The sequence below is a fragment of the Genypterus blacodes genome, unplaced genomic scaffold (assembly GCF_046128005.1).
Source record: "Genypterus blacodes isolate CSIRO-AG114 ecotype Tasmania unplaced genomic scaffold, CSIRO-AGI_Gbla_v1 ptg000010l_1, whole genome shotgun sequence".
Lineage (NCBI taxonomy): Eukaryota > Metazoa > Chordata > Actinopteri > Ophidiiformes > Ophidiidae > Genypterus > Genypterus blacodes.
This window is the reverse complement of record NW_027466824.1, coordinates 961,622-980,154: the sequence shown is the minus strand read 5'-3', so window position 1 is coordinate 980,154 and position 18,533 is coordinate 961,622. Positions and strand designations below refer to the sequence as shown.

At 45.9% G+C, this 18,533-nt stretch overlaps 4 protein-coding genes across 7 annotated transcripts; 2 read left to right on the top strand and 2 right to left on the bottom strand.

Moving 5' to 3' along the window:
- Positions 1–1,184: 1,184 nt before the first annotated feature.
- LOC143007463 (E3 ubiquitin-protein ligase TRIM39-like) lies at positions 1,185–4,072 on the bottom strand. Of its 3 annotated transcripts, none has more exons than XM_076158815.1 (3): positions 3,983–4,072; positions 3,772–3,871; positions 1,185–3,253 (listed from the first exon to the last, which is right to left on the bottom strand). In XM_076158815.1, the coding sequence occupies exons 2-3, from the start codon at positions 3,830–3,832 to the stop codon at positions 1,611–1,613; spliced, it is 1,704 nt and encodes a 567-aa protein (XP_076014930.1). In that variant the 5' UTR covers positions 3,833–3,871; positions 3,983–4,072; the 3' UTR covers positions 1,185–1,610. The 3 variants fall into 3 exon arrangements, with proteins under 3 accessions (XP_076014930.1, XP_076014940.1, XP_076014946.1); XM_076158825.1 differs by having other exon boundaries at positions 1,185–3,250; XM_076158831.1 differs by lacking the exon at positions 3,772–3,871 and having other exon boundaries at positions 1,185–3,250.
- Positions 4,073–6,223: 2,151 nt separating this feature from the next.
- On the top strand, positions 6,224–7,342 carry LOC143007690 (uncharacterized). Its single transcript, XM_076159130.1, has 3 exons — positions 6,224–6,825; positions 6,925–7,144; positions 7,263–7,342. Exons 1-3 carry the CDS (start codon positions 6,232–6,234, stop codon positions 7,340–7,342), a joined length of 894 nt encoding a protein of 297 aa, XP_076015245.1. The 5' UTR covers positions 6,224–6,231.
- A 2,375-nt stretch (positions 7,343–9,717) lies between these two features.
- On the top strand, positions 9,718–11,985 carry LOC143007681 (cyclic GMP-AMP synthase-like). The gene is made up of 5 exons (XM_076159120.1): positions 9,718–10,059; positions 10,159–10,378; positions 10,497–10,793; positions 10,894–10,993; positions 11,121–11,985. The coding sequence occupies exons 1-5, from the start codon at positions 9,718–9,720 to the stop codon at positions 11,464–11,466; spliced, it is 1,305 nt and encodes a 434-aa protein (XP_076015235.1). The 3' UTR covers positions 11,467–11,985.
- A 1,308-nt stretch (positions 11,986–13,293) lies between these two features.
- LOC143007490 (E3 ubiquitin-protein ligase TRIM21-like) lies at positions 13,294–16,230 on the bottom strand. Of its 2 annotated transcripts, none has more exons than XM_076158867.1 (2): positions 16,139–16,230; positions 13,294–15,409 (listed from the first exon to the last, which is right to left on the bottom strand). In XM_076158867.1, exon 2 carries the CDS (start codon positions 15,402–15,404, stop codon positions 13,767–13,769), a length of 1,638 nt encoding a protein of 545 aa, XP_076014982.1. In that variant the 5' UTR covers positions 15,405–15,409; positions 16,139–16,230; the 3' UTR covers positions 13,294–13,766. The 2 variants fall into 2 exon arrangements, with proteins under 2 accessions (XP_076014982.1, XP_076014972.1); XM_076158857.1 differs by having other exon boundaries at positions 13,295–15,406.
- Positions 16,231–18,533: the final 2,303 nt, after the last annotated feature.

Here is an 18,533-nt window from a genome sequence, read left to right as displayed (position 1 = left end):
CAGAGATGTACTTAACAATTTTATAGACAAATGATACTATTTATCGTCGTGGCGGAGGGTGAGGGGCGTAAATGTTTTCTTCTTCCTCGGGGGGGCTCGACAGAAAACAATTTAGAAGCACTGCTCTACACTCACGTCAATGAACTGCTCCTCCTCTGCAGAGCTGAACCCAGTGAGCTGGTGGGTTGGAAGGATCTCTCTCTCTCTCTCTCTCTCTCTCTCTCTCTCTCTCTCTCTCACACGCAGTCATACTGGGAATTGTTTTCAAGTACTTTTTAAAGAATCCCATCAGTGATGAAATATGCTGCCTAATATATGGAATCACTGAGGTGGGATCATAGTCAGTAGTTTCAACAAATTCATGCAGGATCTCAAATGAATCAGTATTTCCTTCATCAAGTCGCCTGCTGCCCCACATCGCAAGCTTTCGAGTGAAAGAGCGGATCCTGTCTGTGACTTGAGGGAGGTGTTTATCTCTCACCGGCACGTTTTCACTGAAAATACTCCAGCGGCTTATCAGCGTGGTTGGGCTGTGATGTGTTTAAGTGACGCCTTCATTGATTTGGCTGCCAACATTTGTAGACACAGTAAACACACCGGTCTTTCCTCGTCTCCCACCGTAGTCACAGTGAAGCCAGGCGCTACATCTGCTTCCGCATATTTCCTCCTCTTAGCTTTCGGGAGACTTCTGTGCTGGCTCCGGCGGTGCTTCATATCTCCAGCTCTGTGTGTGTGTGTGTGTGTGTGTGTGTGTTTTGAAGCCATATTTACTTGATGTTTATTTTCTTTAGATTCCGATCATTAAAGTCGTCACCATTTTGAAAGCGTACCTGTTCTTACCTGACCTCACGTCTGAACACGTAAAATATGGATCCATCTCTGATCACCTAACCTGAGCCGGCCCCCTGCTGTGCACGCCGCTCACTGCACTGCTATGAAGACAGGAAGTATGAAGTAGGACTTCCCTGAGGTTCAGTAAAGCTGAAGCTCAGGTTAAAGTGTGGAGCTGAACTCTGTTTGATGTCAGCTGAGATGATCATAACAAACAGCTGCCAGCCAATCAGAGACCAGCAAGTGTTCACAGCCGAGGTACAAGAGACAAAGTTTACCTCTGTGCTGCAGTATTGATCACCTGAAAGTCAAACAAGAAATCACTTTAAGACACAGCTGACAGGAAGCAGGAGCTCACACAAGAGGTGTTTATTGTTTTTGTCCTGAAATCCCTGAATGTGACAAAGATAAATGAAAGAATTCAATTGATTCATAAACCACAACCCAACATTTGATCTATTTACAATGATCACAACAATAAAAACAGAAGAAAATAATAACAATAATACCTTCTTATTTCTGATCAGGTTCATCTGTGATGAGTTGGCAGCATGTGTGTATTGATTTATTGATCAACAGTTATTAGATCAGATCAGTGTGGGTGGATTGTTGTGTTACAGCAGAAAGAAGCAACGAGAAACATCACAGACAAATATGATGTCATCAACGAAAAAGCAGAATGTGAAGAAGAAGAAGAAGAAGAAGTCAAAGTAAAGACAGCAGATCAGATCCTCTGGACCTTAAATGACAGAGAATCATTACACATCAACTCCAGCAGGTTACTCAGTGTGACTGACAGCTGAGATGATCAGAGGGGCGGAGTTTGTACCACCATCATTAAAACAGGGACTGAAGAGTGGGAGGAGCTTGTGAGTGAAGGAGCAGCCAATGAAGGAGAAGATCAGAGCTGCAGAATCCACGTCATAGAAAGCGACCAGACCCTCCTCATAGTCCACAAACACTCCCACCTTCTCTGGCTTTGACTTCAGACTCAGACGGACAGGAGAGTCATCACGACCTGAGAACTCATTTTCATTCCTCAACATAACAGCCCAGTAACCATGCTGAGGCCTCACTGTCATGTCTCCCTTCCTCTTGCTCGTCTCTCTGGTCACTCCTAAATCCCACTTAGTCTTTCCTTTGACCTGAACCTCAAAGTAAAATCTTCCAGAGGAGAAACTCTGCTTTCCTAAAACATTAACACATGGATCAAATCTCTGTGGTTTGTCTGGGAGTTTCTTCCTCACATCACCATGATGAACTTGTTTCTCATCATTAGACAGGATGAGTTTAGGATGAGCTGTATCAGGATCCAGAGTCACATCCACTGCAAACTGCTGGATCCTCTTCAGCTCCAGCTTCAGCAGCTTCTTCACCTCCTTACTGATGGTCTCCTCCAGCTGAGCCACAGCTTTCTCCAGGCTCCCCTCATGTGACCTTTGATGGACTCTGACCTGTGTCCAGTCCTTGGTGGGAGGAGCATTGATAGATGAGAAGCTCTGGAGGAGGTGGAGGTGATCTTCAGAGCGTAACAGCTTCTCCACCTCAGCAGCTGTCACCGTCAGCTCAGAGAGTTCCTGCTGCAGCTCTTTGATGAAGTCTTCAGCCTGTTTCTTTGTGCTCTTGTGCTTCTCCTCCACGGTCTCCATGAAGTCGGCCTGGATGTCCTCCACATGCTGCTTCAGAGTGGTGAAGATCTGAAGTCCTTCTGCTTTCTTTCTGTCTGCAGCTTCCCTGCTGAGCTTTTCTGACTGGTCGATCTCCTGGATCTTCAGTTGTGTCTGCTGCATCTTCTGCTGAATTTCAGCTACTGTCTTCTCCAGCTTTGCCTTCTTTCCTTCATATCCTTCTTTCAGAGGAACAAACTCATGGTTCTTGTGGTCTAAAACAGGACAGAGTGAACACACACAGGTCTGGTCGGTCTTGCAGAAGAGCTCCAGAGGTTTATCGTGCGTCTTACACATCCTGTCCTCCAGGTTGTCCACAGGATGAATCAGCTGGTGTGATCTCAGGCGTGCTGCTGTCAGATGAGGCTCCAGATGAGTCTGACAGTAGGAGGCCTCACACATCAGGCAGGACTTGATGGCTTTCACTTTGGTTCCAGTGCAGAAGTCACACTGAACTTCTCCTGGTTTGGCAGCTGGTTCCTCTGATCTTCTGCTGGCTTTGTTTGTAATGGACCGTCTGAACTCAGCAGCTATCTCAGATAGGAGCCTGTTGACCTCCAGCACAGGTCTTGTGCAGAACACCTTGTTACACAGAGGACACACATACTGGATGTTACTGTTCCAGTGTTGAGTGATGCAGGTTCTGCAGAAGTTGTGTCCACATGATGTGGAGACTGGATCAGTGAAGACGTCCAGGCAGATGGAGCACATGAACTGATCTTCAGACTGCAGACGGCTGGCAGCAGACATGTCTGCTGAGAACAAAGGAGACAATGAGGGACAACAACTCTGGAATGACACGATCACTGAGAGTCTAACAGAACTAAGAGTCTGGAACCACAGCAGCAGCTTTAAAGCTCCTCAGTGATCAACATCTGATTACATTCAAGGAAGGAAACATGGAGACACAACGTAGCTGTAGTTACATAGTTCTGACTGTGGGGGCGTCAGAGGGGAAACCACAGCTGTGACTTCAATCTAAAGGTCAAATCCTGGCCTTCAGTCTCAGCTCTGTGTTGGTGGACTTGAATGTAACAGTTAGCGTGTTAGCGTGACGTGTTAGTGTGGGAAAGGTCCAGAGATCAATCATTAGGATTGATTGAATATTGATCAGGACAGAAATGAAGCTCAAGTCTCTTTGCTTCTATTCTGACTGTTTGACTCTGTTAAAGTTGACATGACAACAGGCTGCATTCCATTCACTTCCTGTTGTCATGGGTGCGTCTCACTGATTGACTGACGCAGCTAAACACGCTCACTTCCTGCTGCTCACTTTCTGCCGCTCTTTTCCTGCTCTGACGGTGTAAACGCTGTGAGGAAGAAGGCCGATCCATCGGTCAGCTGGTTTGTCTACAAGCAGCAGCGTGTGAACACTGAAACATGAGAGAAGCCTTTTAGAATGAAGGAGTGAAGTGAGCCGTGTGAGAGCAGCTCAGCTTTGGGCTTCATGCTGCTGAAACACTCAAGATTGTGTCTGGACTCACCTGAGTTGGGCTGAGACGCTGCTGTGCTGTGGACAAACTTCTGATCCTCTGGCTTCTCTTCTGCTTCAGTCCAGTCGACTGCAGCTCTGCTCACTGACTCACTTTCTGTTTCGCTGGAGGATCATTAGGTTGATGCTCCGCCTCTTTCTATTGTTTAATGGGTGCAGCTGCAGGTAACAAACAGGACAGACGCCTCAACACTCAAGCAGAGGAAAAGAGGAAGACGCTCAGTAATGGAGGTTTCAGCTTTATGGTGTGTGTGTGTGTGTGTGTGTGTGTGTGTGTGTGTGTGTGTGTGTGTGTGTGTGTGTGTGTGTGTGTTCGGTGCAAAACACCCCACCCCACAACAGAGGCGCTAACACTCCCTGCATGCTTTAATAATGACAGTAAATAGCTCAATACATGTAGGCGTGAGCGCGCCACTGCCACCTATACCCGGCCCTATTTGAGAAAGACTGCAGTCTAATTCTCACTCAAGTCAATAGAGAAAGATATAAACTTACACTGCACGCAGTCAGCCTGATAAAGTACAGCGCCCCCCTGTGGACAGAAAGAAGAAACCTTAGTATGACAGACATGATGCTGTGTTTAATCAGCTGAACATATTTACCTTCAGTCACTCCAGCATGGACTCCCATGAGTGGAGCAGTTTGGAAGTGAAGATGCACAGCTGATTGAATAATAAGCCACACATGTTAAAAGCCACCAAGGCAGTGATTAACAACAACAATGACAAATGAAATCATTTATTATACAGATGCTGTCTGCTGTTGGTGAGTTACAAACAGGGGAAACAACTTTATGAACTATAATACACACTTAAGCAGCTGCTGCATGTTTTCAATCAAATAAACATCCCAAAGAAATGTTAATCAATGCATGTAAGAAACACAATTCACAAATTAACAATTTAAGTAAAACAATTGAAATGCATTCACATCTCTGATCTAGACTGAAGAGTTAATACACTGCTTTGACTTTAGTGTTATACATCTGGACAAGCGTTTCCTTGTCCCTCTTCTGCTTCTCGTACCTCTCTGCCATCAGCAGCAGCTCCACTGGAACCTCCTGCAGGAAGCACGGACATGACAGCCTTAATCCTGACCCACATCCACTAAACGACCCCAAAACAAACTCTGCTCCCAAACACTTTCTAAAACCCTCACCCATCTCCCTAACGGCTGCTTCAACCTGATCATCAAAGACTGGTTAATCATCACAATGCATCGCAAAAGTATTAGAAGGAAAGAACGACATGTAGGTCTCTGCTCCCTGAGGCGGCAGGCTGAGATACAAGGCAATAAATAACCAACCGTAGATCCAAACCTGCTCTGTTGATGGGGTGGAGGTACTGACCCACACTAGATAAGGTCCCTACAGCACCTCTAGCTCTCTTTGTGTGCACACTAGTCTCTAAATGCTCCATGTTGTTTGTTTGCAGCCACACAGAGCCAGTGAAGTTCAAACTATGTTCCTGTTAGATCAGTCCAGCTCCTGAGCTCTGTTGTGTTTAAGCTTTAATTAGCACTTTAAAGAAAAGGTCCCGGTTTGTCCCGGTCTGGACCAACTGTTGACTCTTTAAGCACTTTGATTGAGATTCTGCTAACCTTGATATAAGCTAAATAAGCTACTGCACCTTACTGTAAGATGGCACGAGCCTCTTTGCAACATTTAACATGTTTCAACCAAACCAAAGTCCCCTCAGGTCTTTGATCGTTACTGAAGCCCTGCAGCCTTGAGATCAACCTGTGGAGCCATCAATCACAGCAGGAGAGAAGGAGCTATGGAGCCATAACCCCTCCAGAGGCCGATCCTTCTGTTCCTCCTGCTGGTTGAACAAAGCACACTCTCCTGCAGTCTGTCCAGCACCTACTAACACCTGTACCAGACGAGTCCTCACTGTGTTAGAGACCAGGCAGAGGGCTCCAACACTCCGGTGGCTCAGCTGTTTGATCTCGTCAGGCTTCATAACCTCCACATCCAATCGGACCATTACATACAAATGTAACAACACATGTTCTCTGTGTTGTTTACCAATACCGTCAGTTTAAATGTAGTATTTTACAACCAACATATATTTGACCCATTCAAAAATCAGAATCAACCAGGTGGTAAGATCCAAAACAAGAATCAGGACTGTAAATTGCAGTACATAGTTTTGTCCATCAGATGTCGCTCTTGATACGGGAGCAGCATTGTGAGCACCTGGACGCCAGAGGGGGCGTGGCCTGTCCTCAGCACTTCCAGGAATGACTCTCGTCGCGAGTTTCATTTCTTTCACTTTCACCAACATGACTGGCAGAGGAAGACCACGCAACATGAGACAGACCAAGAGTCTGGATGAACCATCGAGACCAAATCTCCAGGCACAGGCATCACTGCCGAGCCCCCCGGGGAGAGCAGGTGAGGGAGAGGAGCCGAAGAAAAGGGAGCGGAAGCAGCCAGGACCCGCTGATGAAAAACCAGCAGCCACCGTCCACAGACAGAAGAGCTCTGAAGCTTGTGTCGGTGGAGACAAATCACCACAACAACCAGCAAAGACGATGAAGAAGCAAGACGCAAAGAAAGAGAAAGAAGAGGAGACGATGAAGAAGCAAGACGCACAGAAAAAGAGAGAAGAGGAGACGATGAAGAAGCAAGACGCAAAGAAAAAGAAAGAAGAGGAGCGCCTCCTCCGCACAACCCTAAATGCCCTGAGGATCAAGATGAAGGACAAAGCAAAAGCAGCGGCTGTCATCAACGACCTCATAAGCGACATAATGGAGCACCTGAAGAAAAACACCGTGTGCTTCAAAGATGTCCAGCAGAAACTAGGCACCGGAAGTTACTATGAAAATCTCAAGGTAAGTCGCTCCGTGATGAACTTCCTATAAAGACAAATCTGTCACGCTACTTTAAAGTCGTGTCTGTCCACATTCCCACGGTGATGTGTTTGAGTGCAGATTGCTGACCCTGATGAGTTCGATGTGATGATGCCGATGCCTGTTGACCGGGCAGAGATCAAGCCGTTCAAAGAGGACGGTGCCTTCTACAGTGTGGGGCTGAAACGGGGCAACAAACCACTGAAGAGGTTTCAGCAAGAGGGCAGCAGCCACCTGTCTGCCAGTGAGATGCTCCAAGACTTCAGAGAGGAAGTGAAGAAGTGTGTGAAGAAGCTTAAGAGTGAGTCACAAACACAAAACCAGTGATCTTATTATCTATAGATGACACTCTAATGTACTTTAGATGTTTTCAAAAATATATATCTGTGAGCAAAGTTTGAGCTCCTTTGTTCTTCAAGGTGTGGAGGTTCTTCCAGATGTTGAGGTTCCTCCAGATGTGGAGGTGACACGTAAAAAGAGAGCCTGTCCTGCAGTATGACAGACATGATGCTGTGTTTAATCAGCTGAACATATTTACCTTCAGTCACTCCAGCATGGACTCCCATGAGTGGAGCAGTTTGGAAGTGAAGATGCACAGCTGATTGAATAATAAGCCACACATGTTAAAAGCCACCAAGGCAGTGATTAACAACAACAATGACAAATGAAATCCCATCATTTATTATACAGATGCTGTCTGCTGTTGGTGAGTTACAAACAGGGGAAACAACTTTATGAACTATAATACACACTTAAGCAGCTGCTGCATGTTTTCAATCAAATAAACATCCCAAAGAAATGTTAATCAATGCATGTAAGAAACACAATTCACAAATTAACAATTTAAGTAAAACAATTGAAATGCATTCACATCTCTGATCTAGACTGAAGAGTTAATACGCTGCTTTGACTTTAGTGTTATACATCTGGACAAGCGTTTCCTTGTCCCTCTTGTGCTTCTCGTACCTCTCTGCCATCAGCAGCAGCTCCACTGGAACCTCCTGCAGGAAGCACGGACATGACAGCCTTAATCCTGACCCACATCCACTAAATGACCCCAAAACAAACTCCGCTCCCAAACACTTTCTAAAACACTCACCCATCTCCCTAACGGCTGCTTCAACCTGATCATCAAAGACTGGTTAATCATCACAATGCATCGCAAAAGTATTAGAAGGAAAGAACGACATGTAGGTCTCTGCTCCCTGAGGCGGCAGGCTGAGATACAAGGCAATAAATAACCAACCGTAGATCCAAACCTGCTCTGTTGATGGGGTGGAGGTACTGACCCACACTAGATAAGGTCCCTACAGCACCTCTAGCTCTCTTTGTGTGCACACTAGTCTCTAAATGCTTCATGTTGTTTGTTTGCAGCGACACAGAGCGGGTGAAGTTCAAACTATGTTCCTGTTAGATCAGTCCAGCTCCTGAGCTCTGTTGTGTTTAAGCTTTAATTAGCACTTTAAAGAAAAGGTCCCGGTTTGTCCCGGTCTGGACCAACTGTTGACTCTTTAAGCACTTTGATTGAGATTCTGCTAACCTTGATATAAGCTAAATAAGCTACTGCACCTTACTGTAAGATGGCACGAGCCTCTTTGCAACATTTAACATGTTTCAACCAAACCAAAGTCCCCTCAGGTCTTTGATCGTTACTGAAGCCCTGCAGCCTTGAGATCAACCTGTGGAGCCATCAATCACAGCAGGAGAGAAGGAGCTATGGAGCCATAACCCCTCCAGAGGCCGATCCTTCTGTTCCTCCTGCTGGTTGAACAAAGCATACTCATTACGATCATTACATTACATTACGATCATTTTGGCAGACGCTTTTATCCAAAGCGACTTACATTACATTACCCTTCGCAGAGGGGGGAGCAATTGAGGGTTCGGTGCCTTGCTCAGGGGCGCCTCGGCAGGGGCTCGAACCGGCAACCCTCCGGTTCCCAAGCGGAAGCTCTAACCACTGAGCCACTGCCTGCAGTCGGTCCAACGCCTACTAACACCTGTACCAGACGAGTCCTCACCGTGTTAGAGACCAGGCAGAGGGCTCCAACACTCCGGTGGCTCAGCTGTTTGATCTCGTCAGGCTTCATAACCTCCACATCCAATCGGATCATTACATACAAATGTAACAACACATGTTCTCTGTGTTGTTTACCAATACCGTCAGTTTAAATGTAGTATTTTACAACCAACATATATTTGACCCGTACAAAAATCAGAATCAACCAGGTGGTAAGATCCAAAACAAGAATCAGGACTGTAAATTGCAGTACATAGTTTTGTCCATCAGATGTCGCTCTTGGTACGGCAGCAGCATTGTGAGCACCCAGACGCCAGAGGGGGCGTGGCCTGTCCTCAGCACTTCCAGGAATGACTCTCGTCGCGAGTTTCATTTCTTTCACTTTCACCAACATGACTGGCAGAGGAAGACCACGCAACATGAGACAGACCAAGAGTCTGGATGAACCAGCGAGACCAAATCTCCAGGCACAGGCATCACTGCCGAGCCCCCCGGGGAGAGCAGGTGAGGGAGAGGAGCCGAAGAAAAGGGAGCGGAAGCAGCCAGGACCCGCTGATGAAAAACCAGCAGCCACCGTCCACAGACAGAAGAGCTCTGAAGCTTGTGTCGGTGGAGACAAATCACCACAACAACCAGCAAAGACGATGAAGAAGCAAGACGCAAAGAAAGAGAAAGAAGAGGAGACGATGAAGAAGCAAGACGCACAGAAAAAGAAAGAAGAGGAGACGATGAAGAAGCAAGACGCACAGAAAAAGAAAGAAGAGGAGAGGATGAAGAAGCAAGACGCACAGAAAAAGAAAGAAGAGGAGAGGATGAAGAAGCAAGACGCACAGAAAAAGAAAGAAGAGGAGAAGATGAAGAAGCAAGACGCACAGAAAAAGAAAGATGAGGAGAGGATGAAGAAGCAAGACGCACAGAAAAAGAAAGAAGAGGAGAAGATGAAGAAGCAAGACGCACAGATAAAGAAAGAAGAGGAGACGATGAAGAAGCAAGACGCAAAGAAAAAGAAAGAAGAGGAGCGCCTCCTCCGCACAACCCTAAATGCCCTGAGGATCAAGATGAAGGACAAAGCAAAAGCAGCGGCTGTCATCAACGACCTCATAAGCGACATAATGGAGCACCTGAAGAAAAACACTGTGTGCTTCAAAGATGTCCAGCAGAAACTAGGCACCGGAAGTTACTATGAAAATCTCAAGGTAAGTCGCTCCGTGATGAACTTCCTATAAAGACAAATCTGTCACGCTACTTTAAAGTCGTGTCTGTCCACATTCCCACGGTGATGTGTTTGAGTGCAGATTGCTGACCCTGATGAGTTCGATGTGATGATGCCGATGCGTGTTGACCGGGCAGAGATCAAGCCGTTCAAAGAGGACGGTGCCTTCTACAGTGTGGGGCTGAAACGGGGCAAAAACCCACTGAAGAGGTTTCAGCAAGAGGGCAGCAGCCACCTGTCTGCCAGTGAGATGCTCCAAGACTTCAGAGAGGAAGTGAAGAAGTGTGTGAAGAAGCTTAAGAGTGAGTCACAAACACAAAACCAGTGATCTTATTATCTATAGATGACACTCTAATGTACTTTAGATGTTTTCAAAAATATATATCTGTGAGCAAAGTTTGAGCTCCTTTGTTCTTCAAGGTGTGGAGGTTCTTCCAGATGTTGAGGTTCCTCCAGATGTGGAGGTGATACGTAAAAAGAGAGCCTGTCCTGCAGTGACGCTGCTGATCCGACAGAAAGAGCTGGTGGAGCTCTCTCTGGATGTGGTCCTGTGTCTAGAGGTCAAATCAACCTGGCCGTCGTTCACTCAAGGCGGACTTAAAGTCGAGCGCTGGCTGGGAGGCAAAGCGAAGCAGCAGTTCAAGTACCTGCCGTTCTACTTGGTCCCAAAATATAAAGGCTGTGGTACGGTGGTGTGTGATGGCGTCCGTGCTAAAGGTTAGACATTTAACTCATAAATAACTCTCTCTCACTTCTCCCCATGTTAAGGAGACAGGTTCTTAACCCTTACATGTGTGTTTTCTCCTACGACACACAGATGTTTGGCGGCTGTCCTTCTCTCACGTGGAGAAGGCCATCATGAAGAACCATGGATCAAAGAAGACGTGCTGTGAAGCGGGAGGAGCAAAATGCTGCAGGTGAAGACTGACGTTAGAGTCTAAACTGTAACTCTGGTAAAGTCACGTCAGGAGAGAAAGTAAACTCAAACAGAGCTCACTGAAATACTAAGAGAGATTAATGCCATGTCCTTCTTCTTCTAAACAGGAAAGACTGCCTGAAGCTCCTAAAGCATCTGCTCCACCTGCTGAAGGACCAGGACCAGAAATCCTTTGAGAAGATCTGCTCCTACCACGCCAAGACCACGCTCCTACACGCCTGCTGCTCCAGAGTAGACGACAGTGACTGGGAGGACTCACGTCTGGCTGAATGCTTCAGAGGGTTGCTGGAGGACTTTGAAGGCCACCTGACAGAGCAGAAGCTCACCAACTTCTTCATCCCAGCTCACAATCTGCTCTCCGATGTCAGCAGGAAGAGCTGCACCTCTCTTGCTTCTCGGATCAGGGAACAGCGTGAGCGCGGCTTTCCCATTTTCATGGAAAATGAAAAATAGAAGAAGAAAAAAAGGGAAGACACCAGCTTGAAAATGTAATAGAAATCATCGTCCTCAGGCCTTTATTCTTTTATAAACTCATTTTAAACTGTTACATGTCTACTTACAGTATAAATACTGAACCAAAGCCAAGACCAATCCCTCTAATGTGATTGGTTCTCCCCGCTTCAAAAAGTTCTGCAGTGCAAAACGTGCTCACTGTATTCATTAATCCTGACTTGATCATTTTGTTTAAAAAAATCAGCTATTTCAATTTCAATCATTCAATCAATTTGTTTTGTTCATTTTTGTTTTGTAAGTTAAGGAGTTTAACATGTTTTGCTCCTGAGGTCATGGTGCTGGTCAATTTCATTTATTATTATTTATTCATTTTAAGTTTATTTTTCAGTATCAAATGGCTCAATTAGTTGGTTGAAAAATGTTTGGTATAGTAAAGTAAAATAGTTTACACAGGGATTTGATTTTGTTGAAATTAACGCAAATTGATGCATTTTGAATCTTTTCTGGTTCACACTAAAAACAAGGTTAATAAAGTTGTTCTTTGTTGTAAGTGGATCTATTTCTTTCTTTTTTCTTTTTCTTTTTAGTTTTCTCTAATGTTAATAATGATTCAATGTTATGCAGAGATGTACTTAACAATTTTATAGACAAATGATACTATTTATCGTCGTGGCGGAGGGTGAGGGGCATAAATGTTTTCTTCTTCCTCGGGGGGGCTCGACAGAAAACAATTTAGAAGCACTGCTCTACACTCACGTCAATGAACTGCTCCTCCTCTGCAGAGCTGAACCCAGTGAGCTGGTGGGTTGGAAGGATCTCTCTCTCTCTCTCTCTCTCTCTCTCCCACGCAGTCATACTGGGGACTGTTATCAGGGAAGTACTTTTTAAAGAATCCCATCAGTGATGAATTATGCTGACTAATATATGGAATCACTGAGGTGGGATCATAGTCAGTAGTTTCAACAAATTCATGCAGGATCTCAAATGAATCAGTATTTCCTTCATCAAGTCGCCTGCTGCCCCACATCGCAAGCTTTCGAGTGAAAGAGCGGATCCTGTCTGTGACTCACCTGTGTTTATCTTTCACCGGCACGTTTTCACTGAAAATACTCCAGCGGCTTATCAGCGTGGTTGGGCTGTGCTGTGTTTAAGTGACGCCTTCATTGATTTGGCTGCCAACATTTGTAGACACAGTAAACACACCGGTCTTTCCTCGTCTCCCACCGTAGTCACAGTGAAGCCAGGCGCTACATCTGCTTCCGCATATTTCCTCCTCTTAGCTTTCGGGAGACTTTTGTCTGTCTCATTATCTCCGTCTCTTCTCTCTGCCTTTCTTCTCATCCCTCATAAGTATTTTTCCATTGTGCTGGCTCCGGCGGTGCTTCATATCTCCAGCTCTGTGTGTGTGTGTGTGTGTGTGTGTGTGTGTGTGTGTGTGTGTGTGTGTGTGTGTTTTGAAGCCATATTTCCTTGATGTTTATTTTCTTTAGATTCCGATCATTAAAGTCGTCACCATTTTGAAAGCGTACCTGTTCTTACCTGACCTCACGTCTGAACACGTAAAATATGGATCCATCTCTGATCAGCTAACCTGAGCCGGCCCCCTGCTGTGCACGCCGCTCACTGCACTGCTATGAAGACAGGAAGTAGGAAGTAGGGCTTCCCTGAGGTTCAGTAAAGCTGAAGCTCAGGTTTAAGTGTGGAGCTGAACTCTGTTTGATGTCACCTGAGATGATCATAACAAACAGCTGCCAGCCAATCAGAGACCAGCAAGTGTTCACAGCCGAGGTACAAGAGACAAAGTTCACCTCTGTGCTGCAGTATTGATCACCTGAAAGTCAAACAGGAAATCACTTTAAGACACAGCTGACAGGAAGCAGGAGCTCACACAAGAGGTGTTTATTGTTTTTGTCCTGAAATCCCTGAATGTGACAAAGATAAATTAAAGAATTCAATTGATTCATAAATCACAACCCAACATTTGATCTATTTACAATGATCACAAGAATAAAAACACAAGAAAATAATAACAATAATACCTTCTTATTTCTGATCAGGTTCATCTGTGATGAGTTGGCAGCATGTGTGTATTGATTTATTGATCAACAGTTATTAGATCAGATCAGTGTGGGTGGATTGTTGTGTTACAGCAGAAAGAAGCAACCAGAAACATCAGAGACAAATATGATGTCATCAATGAAAAAGCAGAATGTGAAGAAGAAGAAGTCAAAGTAAAGACAGCAGATCAGATCATCTAGACCTTAAATGACAGAGAATCATTACACATCAACTCCAGCAGGTTACTCAGTGTGACTGACAGCTGAGATGATCAGAGGGGCGGAGTTTGTACCACCATCATTACGACAGGGACTGAAGAATGGGAGGAGCTTGTGAGTGAAGGAGCAGCCAGTGAAGGAGAACATCAGAGCTGCAGCATCCACGTCATAGAAGGAGACCAGACCCTCCTCATAGTCCACAAACACTCCCACCTTCTCTTGCTTTGACTTCAGACTCAGACGGACAGGAGGGTCATAACAACCTGAGAACTCATTTTCATTCCTCAACATAACAGCCCAGTAACCATGCTGAGGCCTCAGTGTGATGTCTCCCTTCCTCTTGCTCGTCTCTCTGGTCACTCCTAAATCCCACTTAGTCTTTCCTTTGACCTGAACCTCAAAGTAAAATCTTCCAGAGGAGAAACTCTGCTTTCCTAAAACATTAACACATCGATCAAATCTCTGTGGTTTGTCTGGGAGATTCTTCCACATATCACCATGATGAAGTTGTTTCTCATCATCAGACAGGATGAGTTTAGGATGAGCTGTATCAGGATCCAGAGTCACGTCCACTGCAAACTGCTGGATCCTCTTCAGCTCCACCTTCAGCAGCTTCTTCACCTCCTTACTGATGGTCTCCTCCAGCTGAGCCACAGCTTTCTCCAGGCTCCCCTCATGTGACCTTTGATGGACTCTGACCTGTGTCCAGTCCTTGGTGGGAGGAGCATTGATGGATGAGAAGCTCTGCAGGACGTGGAGGTGATCTTCGGAGAGTAAGAGCTTCTCCACCTCAGCAGCTGTCACCGTCAGCTCAGAGAGTTCCTGCTGCAGCTCTTTGATGATGTCTTCAGCCTGTTTCTTTGTGCTCTTGTGCTTCTCCTCCACGGTCTCCATGAAGTCGGCCTGGATGTCGTCCACATGCTGCTTCAGAGTGGTGAAGATCTGAAGTCCTTCTGCTTTCTTTCTGTCTGCAGCTTCCCTGCTGAGCTGTTCTGACTGGTTGATCTCCTGGATTTTCAGACGTCTCTGCAGCATCTTCTGCTGAATTTCAGCTACTGTCTTCTCCAGCTTGGCCTTCTTTCCTTCACATTCTTCTTTCAGAGGAACAAAGTCATGGTTCTTTTGGTCTAAAACAGGACAGAGTGAACACACACAGGTCTGGTCGGTCTTGCAGAAGAGCTCCAGAGGTTTATTGTGCGTCTTACACATCCTGTCCTCCAGGTTGTCCACAGGATGGATCAGCTGGTGTGATCTCAGGCGTGCTGCTGTCAGATGAGGCTCCAGATGAGTCTGACAGTAGGAGGCCTCACACTTCAGGCAGGTCTTGATGGCTTTCACTTTGGTTCCAGTGCAGAAGTCACACTGAACTTCTCCTGGTTTGACAGCTGGTTCCTCTGATCTTCTGCTGGCTTTGTTTGTAGTGGACTGTCTGAACTCAGCAGCCATCTCAAATAGGAGCCTGTTGACCTTCAGCTTAGGTCTTGTGCAGAACATCTCCTTACACAGAGGACACACACACTGGACGTTACTGTCCCAGTGTTGAGTGATGCAGGTTCTACAGAAGTTGTGTCCACATGATGTGGAGACTGGATCAGTGAAGATGTCCAGGCAGATGGAGCACATGAACAGATGTTCAGACTGCAGACGGCTGGCAGCAGACATGTCTGCTGAGAACAAAGGAGACAATGAGGGACAACAACTCTGGAATGACACGATCACTGAGAGTCTAACAGAACTAAGAGTCTGGAACCACAGCAGCAGCTTTAAAGCTCCTCAGTGATCAACATCTGATTACATTCAAGGAATGAAACATGGAGACACAACGTAGCTGTAGTTACATAGTTCTGACTGTGGGGGCATCAGAGGGGAAACCACGGCTGTGACCTCAATCTAAAGGTCAAATCCTGGCCTTCAGTCTCAGCTCTGTGTTGGTGGACTTGAATGTAACAGTTAGCGTGTTAGCGTGACGTGTTAGTGTGGGAAAGGTCCAGAGATCAATCATTAGGATTGATTGAATATTGATCAGGACAGAAATGAAGCTCAAGTCTCTTTGCTTCTATTCTGACTGTTTGACTCTGTTAAAGTTGACATGACAACAGGCTGCATTCCATTCACTTCCTGTTGTCATGGGTGCGTCTCACTGATTGACTGACGCAGCTAAACACGCTCACTTCCTGCTGCTCACTTTCTGCCGCTCTTTTCCTGCTCTGATGGTGTAAACGCTGTGAGGAAGAAGGCCGATCCATCAGTCAGCTGGTTTGTCCACAAGCAGCAGCGTGTGAACACTGAAACATGAGAGAAGCCTTTTAGAATGAAAGAGTGAAGTGAGCCGTGTGAGAGCAGCTCAGCTTTGGGCTTCATGCTGCTGAAACACTCAAGATTGTGTCTGGACTCACCAGAGTTTGGCTGAGACGCTGCTGTGCTGTGGACAAACTTCTGATCCTCTGGCTTCTCTTCTGCTTCAGTCCAGTCGACTGCAGCTCTGCTCACTGACTCACTTTCTGTTTCTCTGGAGGATCATTAGGTTGATGCTCCGCCTCTTTCTATTGTTTAATGGGTGCAGCTACAGGTAACAAACACGACAGACGCCTCAACACTCAAGCGGAGGAAAAGAGGAAGACGCTCAGTAATGGAGGTTTCAGCTTTATGGTGTGTGTGTGTGTGTGTGTGTGTGTGTGTGTGTGTGTGTGTGTGTGTGTGTTCGGTGCAAAAAACCCCACCCCACAACAGAGGCGCTAACACTCCCTGCATGCTTTAATAATGACAGTAAATAGCTCAATACATGTAGGCGTGAGCGCGCCACTGCCACCTATACCCGGCCCTATTTGAGAAAGACTGCAGTCTAATTCTCACTCAAGTCAATAGAGAAAGATATAAACTTACACTGCACGCAGTCAGCCTGATAAAGTACAGCGCCCCCCTGTGGACAGAAAGAAGAAACCTTAGTAAGACAGACATGATGCTGTGTTTAATCAGCTGAACATATTTACCTTCAGTCACTCCAGCATGGACTCCCATGAGTGGAGCAGTTTGGAAGTGAAGATGCACAGCTGATTGAATAATAAGCCACCCATGTTAAAAGCCACCAAGGCAGTGATTAACAAAACAATGACAATTACAATCATTTGGCAGACGCTTCTATCCAAAGCGACTTACATTACATTATATTACCACCCTTCGCAGAGGGGGGAGCAATTGAGGGTTTGGTGCCTTGCTCAGGGGCACCAAACCGGCAACACTCCGGTTCTTAAGCGGAAGCTCTACCCACTCGACTACTGCCTCCCATCATTTATTATACAGATGCTGTCTGCTGTTGGTGAGTTACAAACAGGGGAAACAACTTTATGAACTATAATACACACTTAAGCAGCTGCTGCATGTTTTCAATCAAATAAACATCCCAAAGAAATTTTCATCAATGCATGTAAGAAACACAATTCACAAATTAACAATTTAAGTAAAACAATTGAAATGCATTCACATCTCTGATCTAGACTGAAGAGTTAATACACTGCTTTGACTTTAGTGTTATACATCTGGACAAGCGTTTCCTTGTCCCTCTTGTGCTTCTCGTACCTCTCTGCCATCAGCAGCAGCTCCACTGGAACCTCCTGCAGGAAGCACGGACATGACAGCCTTAATCCTGACCCACATCCACTAAACGACCCCAAAACAAACTCTGCTCCCAAACACTTTCTAAAACCCTCACCCATCTCCCTAACGGCTGCTTCAACCTGATCATCAAAGACTGGTTAATCATCACAATGCATCGCAAAAGTATTAGAAGGAAAGAACGACATGTAGGTCTCTGCTCCCTGAGGCGGCAGGCTGAGATACAAGGCAATAAATAACCAACCGTAGATCCAAACCTGCTCTGTTGATGGGGTGGAGGTACTGACCCACACTAGATAAGGTCCCTACAGCACCTCTAGCTCTCTTTGTGTGCACACTAGTCTCTAAATGCTCCATGTTGTTTGTTTGCAGCGACACAGAGCCGGTGAAGTTCAAACTATTTTCCTGTTAGATCAGTCCAGCTCCTGAGCTCTGTTGTGTTTAAGCTTTAATTAGCACTTTAAAGAAAAGGTCCCGGTTTGTCCCGGTCTGGACCAACTGTTGACTCTTTAAGCACTTTGATTGAGATTCTGCTAACCTTGATATAAGCTAAATAAGCTACTGCACCTTACTGTAAGATGGCACGAGCCTCTTTGCAGCATTAAACATGTTTCAACCAAACCAAAGTCCCCTCAGGTCTTTGATCGTTATTGAAGCCCTGCAGCCTTGAGATCAACCTGTGGAGCCATCAATCACAGCAGGAGAGAAGGAGCTATGGAGCCATAACCCCTCCAGAGGCCGATCCTTCTGTTCCTCCTGCTGGTTGAACAAAGCACACTCTCCTGCAGTCTGTCCAGCACCTACTAACACCTGTACCAGACGAGTCCTCACTGTGTTAGAGACCAGGCAGAGGGCTCCAACACTCCGGTGGCTCAGCTGTTTGATCTCGTCAGGCTTCATAACCTCCACATCCAATCGGACCATTACATACAAATGTAACAACACATGTTCTCTGTGTTGTTTACCAATACCGTCAGTTTCAATGTAGTATTTTACAACCAACATATATTTGACCCACACAAAAATCGGAATCAACCAGGTGGTAAGATCCTAAACAAGAATCAGGACTGTAAATTGCAGTACATAGTTTTGTCCATTAGATGTCGCTCTTGGTACGGCAGCAGCATTGTGAGCACCTGGACGCCAGAGGGGGCGTGGCCTGTCCTCAGCACTTCCAGG

Bases quoted from the DNA above. Each gene is read 5' to 3' on its own strand.
- LOC143007490 (XM_076158867.1), bottom strand. From the start codon at position 15,404: ATGTCTGCTGCCAGCCGTCTGCAGTCTGAACATCTGTTCATGTGCTCC.
- LOC143007681 (XM_076159120.1), top strand. From the start codon at position 9,718: ATGAAGAAGCAAGACGCACAGAAAAAGAAAGATGAGGAGAGGATGAAG. The intron at 10,060-10,158 runs GTAAGTCGCTCC...GTTTGAGTGCAG, and splicing joins GTTACTATGAAAATCTCAAG to ATTGCTGACCCTGATGAGTT. The intron at 10,994-11,120 runs GTGAAGACTGAC...TCTTCTAAACAG, and splicing joins GGAGGAGCAAAATGCTGCAG to GAAAGACTGCCTGAAGCTCC.
- LOC143007690 (XM_076159130.1), top strand. From the start codon at position 6,232: ATGACTCTCGTCGCGAGTTTCATTTCTTTCACTTTCACCAACATGACT. The intron at 6,826-6,924 runs GTAAGTCGCTCC...GTTTGAGTGCAG, and splicing joins GTTACTATGAAAATCTCAAG to ATTGCTGACCCTGATGAGTT. The intron at 7,145-7,262 runs GTGAGTCACAAA...TTGTTCTTCAAG, and splicing joins GTGTGTGAAGAAGCTTAAGA to GTGTGGAGGTTCTTCCAGAT.
- LOC143007463 (XM_076158815.1), bottom strand. From the start codon at position 3,832: ATGGATCGGCCTTCTTCCTCACAGCGTTTACACCGTCAGAGCAGGAAA. The intron at 3,254-3,771 runs GTGAGCAGCAGG...CTTTGTTCTCAG, and splicing joins CAGGAAAAGAGCGGCAGAAA to CAGACATGTCTGCTGCCAGC.